Genomic DNA, 10,001 nt, shown 5'->3' on the forward strand with positions numbered 1-10,001 from the left:
AACTTTATATTGATTATGTATATAAATTAAATTAAATTAAATTAAATTAATGAATTTAAATGATTTACTATATTTAACTATATTTTTTATAAACCAACTTAAACAAAAAATAATGATTACTTCTATAATTATCAACATAAATCACCTATTTTAAAGAAAATTACTTAATTATTATTATTTATTAAATAATGAATTAATGAAGTAGACAATTCTGGATCTAATATGAACCGGTGCCAAATGAAATGTCTCTTATTAATTTCAAAAGAAGAAAGATGAAAAGATAATTAAGAAGATGAGTGGAAGATAAATGGTTTGAAGTGGCGAGTGAAGAGAATTTCGCATTGACTCACAATGGCAACAACACATTTACAGTTACCCGATGAGTGTTGGGAATCCGTGTTCAAATTCCTAACTAACTCCGACGCCGGCGACAACAACCACCGCCACTTAGAATCTCTCTCCGCCGTCTCCAAACAATTCCTCTCCATCAGCAACCATCTGAAACGCTCCTTCACAATCTCCGATCAAGCTCTCCCTTTCCTCTCTCGCCTCTTCCACAGGTTCCCAAACCTCACCTCCCTCAACCTCACGCGCATCTCCAACGACACTAACCTCGACGCGCTTCTCATCCAAATCTCCAATTCCCCCTTCCCCCTTAAATCCCTCAATCTCTCCAACCAACACACCATTCCCTTAAATGGATTGCGAATTTTCTCCAAGAAAATTACGACTTTAACCTCTCTCACTTGTTCCAACATAACTTCTCTACGCAACAACGACACTCTCTTCATTTCCAATTTTTTCCCTTTTCTCCAACAACTTGACCTAAGTAACCCTAAAGATATCCAAATTACTGATATTGTTGTAAATTCCATGTCAATTAAGCTTCCTAAGCTTCGCAAGGTTAATTTCTCAGGTCATTACTATATAAACGACACATTGTTTTTTCATTTGTGTAAGAATTCTGAGTTTCTTGAAGAGGTTGTGATGTTTAAATGCTCATTTATAACAAACCATGGCATTGCTTCCGCGATTCGCGAGAGACCGGGTTTGAGGTCTCTCTCCTTTAATAAATTGAGGTTATTTGGTGGAAATGATAATTTTTTTGACTCGTTGGTGATTTTGAAGGGTTTAACTTGTATTGATTTGTCGTATTCGTATATATCGGATGAATTTCTTTCGGCTGTCGCGGAGAAAGGTCTTCCTTTGAGGAAGCTTGTACTCCAAGGTTGCTTTGGCTATAGTTATGTTGGAATCTTTTGCTTATTGTCTAATTGTCGATTTTTACAACATTTGGATCTTCAAAATGCTGAATTTTTGAATGATTGGCATGTGGTTGAGTTGTCTTCGTTTCTTACTGATTTGGTGTCTATAAACATTAGTAAATGTAGTGGACTCACTGATTTTGCTTTGTTTACATTCGTTACGAAATGTGCTTCACTTAGTGAGGTCAGAATGGAATACACGAGTATTGGGAAAAAGTGTGTCGAAAATTCTTATACTTTGATGAATTTTGTTGTGAATCCTCAATTAAAGTCTCTCCGTTTAGCTCATAATACATGGTTGAGGGATGAAGACATCAATAAGTTTGCTTCCATTTTCCCCAATTTACAGCTCTTGGATTTGAGTTCTTGCAATGGCATATCTGAAGTAGATATTGGTCAAGTTTTAAGGAAATGTAGTAAGATTAGACATTTGAACCTAGCCTGTTGTTCAGGACTGAAGCTACTTAGAATGGACTTTCAAGTTTCCACGCTGGAGGTGTTGAACTTGTCAGAGTCTGGAATTGATGATAGATCACTCGACATGATCTCAAAGAGTTGCTTTGGGCTACTACAACTTGACTTGGCACGTTGTTTTGATGTCACAGAAAAGGGAGTGAGGCAAGTTGTAGTAAACTGCACAAAGCTGAGAGAGATAAATTTGCATGGTTGTTGTAAAGTGGCTGCTGATGTTGTTGACTCAATTGTATTTATAAGACCTTCATTGAGAAAGTTAACGGCTCCGCCTGGTTTTCATTGTAGTGACAGCAAGAGGAAACTCTTCTTGCGTCATGGATGTCTTGTTTGTTAGTATGTTGGAAGTGCTCTCCTGAAGTTTGAACTCTGAACTCTGAAAAGTAAGATATTTATGTTTTAGGAATTACTTATTTGAGATTTTTTCTTTGAAAATGTCAATATACATTCATTGTATTTCTTATCTCTCTGTGCATCATAATTGCCTAAGTAATTGTCTACCGTAATATTTTTATATAGTGCACAATGTAATGCAAGTAGTTAGGTGTTATACACAATTTTAAATTGCTTTGCTTTTCTTTGCTTTCCCTTGAATTATATCACCTGGATTTGATTCTTGTGTCACACTTATTGCAGCCCTCATCAGAAGCTTGGTTTTTGCCCGCTTGTCATAGCACACTATTCTCTGATGTTATTTTTTTGAGTTTACCATAGGTCATATCAACTTTCAAAAACCTACTTTATGTTAATTCTTTTTGGACAAAACTTATAAACATCAACCATATACTCTTTCAGTCTTTCTACTTTTTCTCTGTCATAATATCACCTTGGGATTATGTATTCCACGAAGCAAGTAGGTGTATATTGAACCCATTTTCTTACATGCAAGAGTTTTCTGTTTTCTTAAGAACTTGTGATATATGTAAGAGAGTAAGAGGTAGTGTGGGTGTGCATGTGATTATGATTTGAAATCATGGACATTTTTGGTTGAACTAAACTAATTGACTACTAGATTTTGTAGATGAATGTGGATGTGGTGGTCTTTGGTTGGAATTGTTAGTCAAGCTTGATCTATATTTTGATTGAACCTTCAAGTTGTCAAAATTGGCTTTGCGACTTTGGTTTGATGTTGATATTATTCTACAAATTTAATTATTGATTTTCCCCTTCCTTTCATTAGATACTTTAGAAAATATCCTCTTATACTTATTCATGCACATTTGTGTATGGATCTTGTTTCGTGTTTAAGATTAGAAGTTAGGATGCATGCCTGCACAGTGTAAGTCTGTAAGTCCCTAGTTAATCTTACAGGAAGGCAACAACATGGTCCAAAATAAAATGGATGGTTTGCCATTTATTGTTCATTGTGCAGAAAGTTCAATAGAAAGTTGATTGTTGTTGTTGTTGTTATTAAAGGCAAAGAGAGTGTTTAATTCAATTTCAAACCCCAAAGCACAAGGTGTGCACATGGGAGAAATTATCACAATTCACAATAACTATATTGCATGACATGACACTCCCAACCCCACCATAAGCACAATCAAAAAATGAACCTGCTATTGTTTCTTTTTTGCTTTCATTTTAGTGTTTAATTAATTTTAATTTTGTCAATAACAAGATAAAATCTATTACCATCCTTAAGTAGTAGATAATGCACATTAGTTAAAATGTATCAGAAAATCTTTTTGTTTTGAATTTACATGCCAAACTTTTGAAATGATTCATTTATGCTAATACTGAATTCTATGTTGTCATGTATTAAGGAATAACTCCTGTATTCCCCAGGTTGTAAATCAGTATGGAATAACAAAATGTAAGGAATAGTTGTAAATTGTTCATGGCTGGGATCTAGTTAGAGGAACTTGCAGTGGAGCTGTTGGGCTTTTTTGTGTTGTTGCTGTTTAGATTCTGATTAATCTTTGTTGTTGGTGTTTGATTCTGCTTATGGCGACTTGATTTTTTATTATTGGAGGTTTTTCATAATCTGTTCTATGCACTGAATTGAAATTTATGACTCCTATTGACATGAGAGCTGGGACTCAAAATCCACTGGAAGAATTTTGAAGGACCTAAAGGGAATTAAAGATGTAGAAGCAACTTTGGTTTGGTTTTGCTGAAGGACCTAAAGGGGGCGCAAAAAATTAAAACAAGATATATATATGATAGCTTTTCACCTTCATTCGTTCATCTACTACCGAAAATAATCAAATTTAATGTCTTTAACTCCTCATTGCTCATTATTGTTGACAAATCTTTAACTCTTTGTGTATGTATTTGAGATCTGTCTAAGGACACGTTAACGTGTATTAAAGTAAATAAATTTTTTTATAGGACATTTGTCTGAGTTACTAGACATGTGTCATACGAGTGTCAGACATCGACTTGTGTCAGATACAGTGACACGTGTAATTCAAAGGTATTTGCGTTTCATAGACAAATTATTATATAATGACATTAAAATGAATACAATTGCTACCAGGTATGTTTTTCCTTTTTGAAATTACTTTTTGCTATCTGATTTTATTAATTCTAAATTACTTTATGCAAAGCATGACAGATTTTAAAAGCTGTGTTCATGAATCAAATATTCTTGTACACAAAGAAGTCATGCGTTGCACATTCATAAATGTCTAAAAAAATGGATAAGGTTTGAGTTCCATGTAAGAAAAAACACATTTAAATTTAGTTTCTTCAAATGAAAAATGTGGGGTTTGTTGGGTGGTGGAGTATTTTATTTCATGGCACCCCACCACAATGTGAAAAGCCTCAAGTGAATATTACAGATCACCTTGAAATATGATTTATGCCAACCTAACAAGCAAAAGGCCTTCTAGAGTTTCATGCTTTGAACAGGTACTGGTCAATTACAATACATGGCCTCCATTTCTTCAACTTCATCAGCCTGCCATCTTATCTGACCATAATCCAAGACTTTCACTAATTGGATTGGTTTATTGTGTTGATGAATCATTAAATCATTAATGTTTTTTATCAGTTACATCTTAACAATAACTTTTGCTTCTTGTTCCAAGCTTGGTTTGCTAAGACTTTTGTTTCTTTCTTCTTATTAGATCAATATGTCAGTGAAAGATTTTCCTGAAAAATGCTGGGAATTGGTCTTTAGATTCCTTGGTCAAGGACATGATTTGGAGTCTGTTTCTATGGCCTGCAAGAAGTTCATTCCTATTACAAACCGGGTTAAATTTTCTCTAACACTACATGATCGAACAGTTCTATTCCTTCCTCGGCTACTCTCGAGGTTTTTAAGGCTCAAAGTCATAGACCTCAGTTACTTCAATGGTGAACTAAAAGGCTTGCTTCATCAAATTTCACAATCTGAGTTAGACCTTGATTTGGTTAATCTTTCCAACCAAAGAACACTTCCTATTGATGAGTTGCGTGAACTTGGTTCAAAGATGGTAAATTTGAAGGCTTTGATCTGCTCAAACATTGGTTATTTGCATGATAGTCATCTAGTATTGATAGCTTATTGTTTCCCATTTCTTGAAGAGCTTGACATTAGCTTTCCATTGGATTCTCAAGCATCCGATTTCGGGATAGTACGACTATCTTCCATGCTTGAGAATATACGCAAGATCGATCTTTCCGGTAATCACTTGATCACTGATAAATCACTTATGTCTCTATGCCAGAACTGCAGATCAATGGAAGAAATTTCATTCTTCAAATGTTTTAAGATATCCCAAATTGGCATTGTTTCCGCAATCCGAATGAGACCAGGTTTGGCTTCCATTTCTTTTAACATTGAAAAGAAAAGAATACATGGTCCTGGTTTGACACCCCTACACATTAACTTGGATTTGATTGACTCATTAACAACCTTGAAAAGATTAAACACAATTGATTTGTCAAACTCTTTTATCTCGGACGAGTTTCTTATATCAGTTGCAGGGGGTTCGAGCGTTTTTCTTAAGAAGCTTGTTCTCCAAGACTGTTGCAACTTTACATTTTCAGGAATCTTTTATGTGTTATCCAAATGTCAATATGTCCAATGCTTAGATCTTCGAAAAGCCGACTTTCTAACCGATGAATCTATCAGCAAGTTATCTACATTTCTTCTTAACTTGACATCTATAGACCTTAGTGGTTGTTGTCAGCTCACGGACTCAACCTTTTTCATACTCACAAGAAACTGTCCTTTTCTCAGCGATATCAAAATGGAGAGAACATATATTGGAGTACAAGGCGAGGAAGATTCCAATTCCATGTTTAATTTTGCTATCAACCATCAAGTGAAAACAGTTTATTTGGGTGATAATATTTTACTCAAAGATGCAAGTTTAATAAAATTTTCTTTCATTTGTCCAAGTTTACAACTTCTTGACTTAAATGCTTGTGAGGGTATATCTGGAGAATCCATTGTTGAGGTTATGAAGAGATGCTCTGAGATAAGGCATTTAAACCTTGCCAATACAATAATTGAAAGGTTTGAGATAAACTTTGAAGTTTCAAAATTGGGGATGTTGAATTTGTCAGGGTCAAGAATTGAAGATGAAGCACTCTCAATAATCTCAAAGTGGTGCAGTGGGCTATTGCTTCTAGATATCCAAAATTGTTATGTTACGGCTAAGGGGGTGAGAGAAGTAATAGAAAATTGTAGAGCATTGAAAGAGGTAAATTTAAAGAACTGTAGTTTGGTTGATGATGATTTTGTTTCTGAGCTAAAAACCTTTACAAGGTCATCATTGAGAAAAATAATCACACCTTATGGTGTCGGTGTTTATTATTGAGAATAGAAGCAAAGGAAACTCAATGTGACACATATCCTTTCTTGTTTATTCGGAATAATGTGTGTGTTGATAGCTGTCCAATGAATTTTGTATGAGATTTTTAATTGTGAAATATTGCTTGCCTTCTAATGTACTTTGCATTGCCAGACATATTTAATGTGTTTGTGTCCAACATGTCTATTGTTTATGGATAAGATATCAAATATAGGACAGATTAAATTTACTATGAACAACATTTAAGGGACATTTAAGGGATGGTTTAATTGTGAAAATATTTTTTATTTATTTTTTCTAAAATTTGTGTTAAAGAGTTAAAAAACTTTTGAAACGATAAATTGTTTATATTTTTAGAAATAAAAAAATGTCAAAAATTGTTTTTATTATTTTTAAAAATTTATTTTCATTTACTAGTATTTAATTTGATAAGGCATGTATAGGTACCTTTCAAAAGTTTATGGATTGCCGGTATGTTCCAAAACATGGAAATGCAAAAGGAACAGTTTCTAGCATTGCAAGTCCAATATTTAACTATGACATTTTAAATTTAGTTCTCAACAAAATTATTTGATTTTAATCTCTATTTTAATTTTATAGAGATTTTTATGAGAGACTAAAAGTGTCATTTTGTTACAAAATTTTTGAATAGTGTTTAAAAGTAAATAAATTGTTTTTGAAGGACCAAATCATGAAAAATAAAATTATAAGAATTAAAAATAAAATTTTAAAATTTTATAGAAACTAAAAATTTATGGATTTTTGTTTAAATCATGAAGGCAAAATCAGAATCACTCTATGACATCAAATTAGTTTGCAAATAGAGAACTAAGATATGAAAAACAAATGAGTAAATAAACTAGACAAATGTTAATAGTGTTGTAAAAGTATCTACAATGGAGCTCTAACTCTTTTATTTGAGTGTTTAAGCGGATTGTGCATGTATACATCACTCATTTTTTAATGTTAATATTTAATAAATTAAATTTATTCAATCTAACTTTTCAAAAACTTTTACTAAATAAGTCTTATCTAAAACTTTTACTATATTATTATATTTCTAAGTTATTGATATATAACGATACAATTTATTAAGTGACACCGACGAAAAATTAAAAAAAGATAAATATATCTATTAACATCATTCTCTATATATGCACCCAAATATTTGACTCTATAATGAAGGAGTCTATTTACCTTCTTGCTAAATAGGTGAAACACATACCATTCTTGATGTTCTAAGGCCTTTGCCGAAGTATCTGGCTAACAAATGCCTTAAGAACACATGTTAAATGATCAAAATATAGAAATTGTCTTAAAACAAAAAATCAATTTCTAACTTTTTGAGAAATTAAATATATAAATTTCAAGAAACTATTTTTATTTTTATTCCTTAACATGCGTCTTTAGGTACTTAGCATCTTCTATTTTTTAAAAAGTTAAAACTGTTTTTTAATACAAAATCTTTATTTTTTTAATTCCTTAATGTGTAGAATTAGATGTTTGACAGCGAAACTTGATAATATTTTCTTTAGAATGAAATATAAATAAAAATGATAATAAAAAAATTGATAAACTTGATTTTAAGACCAACTATATCAATGTTTCAACAATTGTTTTGGATTATATTTTATTTTTAGTGTGACAATTATCAATAATATTTAATCTTTTTTATTTTTCTAAACAAAATGGTAACCTGAAATATATGCTTCATAAATAATAGTTTATGATCCTTCTTATTATTTTGAATAAGACAATAACTTAATTGATGTTGATTAAATACGAGGTACATATTTGTGTTTTGTATTGTTATCGAATCAATATTATTTAAGCCATTATCTCAGCTTCAAAAATAAAGGCAACCATTAACATTTACTTCTAAGAGATGATGTTTGTGATCGTTGAAGTTTTAAACATTTTTTAAAATTGGTCCATGGCGGACTATGGTTCATATTAGAATTTTCAACAAATATATATATCTTTTTTTTTTAATTTTCTTTTTACAATGTTATAGAAACAAAGTTTCCATGGTAAAACTGATTTTTCTTGGAGAGGCATTATTCACGGCTAGATTTAATATGATTCAATTGGGTCATTTTCTAATGTGCATCTTTAACCTCTCATCCACAAGGTCAATTATTTTCTCCTGATTGTTTTGCAAACAAGGGTCATTCTAACCCATCCTTTAATTAAGTTATAATAGATGTTATTTTCTCTTCTATTAACATTATCTTAAATGAAAAAGTAAGAGATACTGTGTTAGCTTGTTTAATTCTGTAATCTTATTTTCCTTTTCAAAGATAATAACAATAATGTTTCACTGTTTTTTTGGTGCATGGAGTTTTTGTTGATTCTTTAACACAAGACTATATTTATTGCACCAAACATATAACTATGTTGAATGTTCACCTTTCCAAAATTACTACACAAGTAACGACACAATGGCTTTTCACAAAATTAATTACAATTTAAGTTATTTCAACTCAGTTATTTTATCAAGTGTTTGATGCACATATATAGGAATAAACAATTTAATCATATTTGTTGTCATCGTTTGAAGTGATATCCCTCAAAATGAAACGATTTGTTAAAGTTAGAAGCAATAGAGCTACAACTAGTAATCTCTTCGGTAGACATGACAAAAAGATACATATTAAAATTATTATTTTCGGATCAATAAACTGTTTTTAAAAATAATTTTCAACCTCCGAAGATATTACTGAGTTGAGTCGCGAACTAGGTCGCTCTCTTTAAGACGTTTCAGAACACTGACCAAAATTGTGCAAACAGACTATCAACCACGACGTCCCAAAATAAAACAATCCAATTACAATTGTATCGGTAATTTTTTGCATTGTAGAAAATCGTTATAGAATTACACCATCAATATATAATGGTCACTCTAGAAGTATGGTACTAAGACCACTCATATTTCAATGAGACTACGACATGAAAATCGCTATAAAACCTAAAGGATAGTGGTATTTAGGACCACTCTAAAACTATCAAAGGGACATACAGAAATGGGAGAACTGCATCGAGCAGAAGAGAGAGAGAAGAGAAAAAATTGAGAATTGCATCTAACTTTGGTGTACTTTTCTCAAGAGCTTGACACTCTTTATATAGTAAAAGAAGTTATCCTATATATTAAACTATCCAATATCCATTGTGGAACTTTAATATTTATAGAGTTAAAAAATAACTAACATACTCTGTATGTTTCAACCGTTTCTATTGATAAAGGAAAATATAAATAGAACCAAAACGAAAAATGCATGGGATATCCCTTCTTATGCATAGGAAAGTGAATAATTACCATATATTTTCCTTTTTGGTACCACAACTTTCCAAGCAAATAAACAACATGAAGCTATTAGGATTCAAAAGTCATACGTTAAACGACATTGCCATTCCATCAAGGAATGCTAGTCGAAACTTGGTAGAAAATTAAGCATAACCAATGTAGGTGTGAAATACAACTGAAAGTTAAATATATCTTAAAATTAGATGAAAGTGGTCA

The 10,001-nt window shown here is 31.8% G+C and overlaps 2 protein-coding genes across 5 annotated transcripts; both read left to right on the forward strand.

The window, feature by feature from the left end:
* The first annotated feature begins 237 nt into the window (after window positions 1-237).
* LOC101508967 (F-box/LRR-repeat protein 16-like) lies at window positions 238-4,084 on the forward strand. Of its 4 annotated transcripts, none has more exons than XM_027330875.2 (2): window positions 238-2,119; window positions 2,373-4,084. In XM_027330875.2, the coding sequence occupies exon 1, from the start codon at window positions 352-354 to the stop codon at window positions 2,071-2,073; it is 1,722 nt and encodes a 573-aa protein (XP_027186676.1). In that variant the 5' UTR covers window positions 238-351; the 3' UTR covers window positions 2,074-2,119; window positions 2,373-4,084. The 4 variants fall into 4 exon arrangements, with proteins under 4 accessions (XP_027186676.1, XP_027186678.1, XP_004515522.1 ...); XM_027330877.2 differs by having other exon boundaries at window positions 3,500-4,084; XM_004515465.4 differs by having other exon boundaries at window positions 3,522-4,084.
* A 297-nt stretch (window positions 4,085-4,381) lies between these two features.
* On the forward strand, window positions 4,382-6,616 carry LOC101509925 (transport inhibitor response 1-like protein Os04g0395600). The gene is made up of 2 exons (XM_073370531.1): window positions 4,382-4,589; window positions 4,808-6,616. Exons 1-2 carry the CDS (start codon window positions 4,533-4,535, stop codon window positions 6,485-6,487), a joined length of 1,737 nt encoding a protein of 578 aa, XP_073226632.1. The 5' UTR covers window positions 4,382-4,532; the 3' UTR covers window positions 6,488-6,616.
* Window positions 6,617-10,001: the final 3,385 nt, after the last annotated feature.

The sequence above is a fragment of the Cicer arietinum genome, chromosome 6, assembly GCF_000331145.2.
Source record: "Cicer arietinum cultivar CDC Frontier isolate Library 1 chromosome 6, Cicar.CDCFrontier_v2.0, whole genome shotgun sequence".
NCBI classification, from domain to species: domain Eukaryota; kingdom Viridiplantae; phylum Streptophyta; class Magnoliopsida; order Fabales; family Fabaceae; genus Cicer; species Cicer arietinum.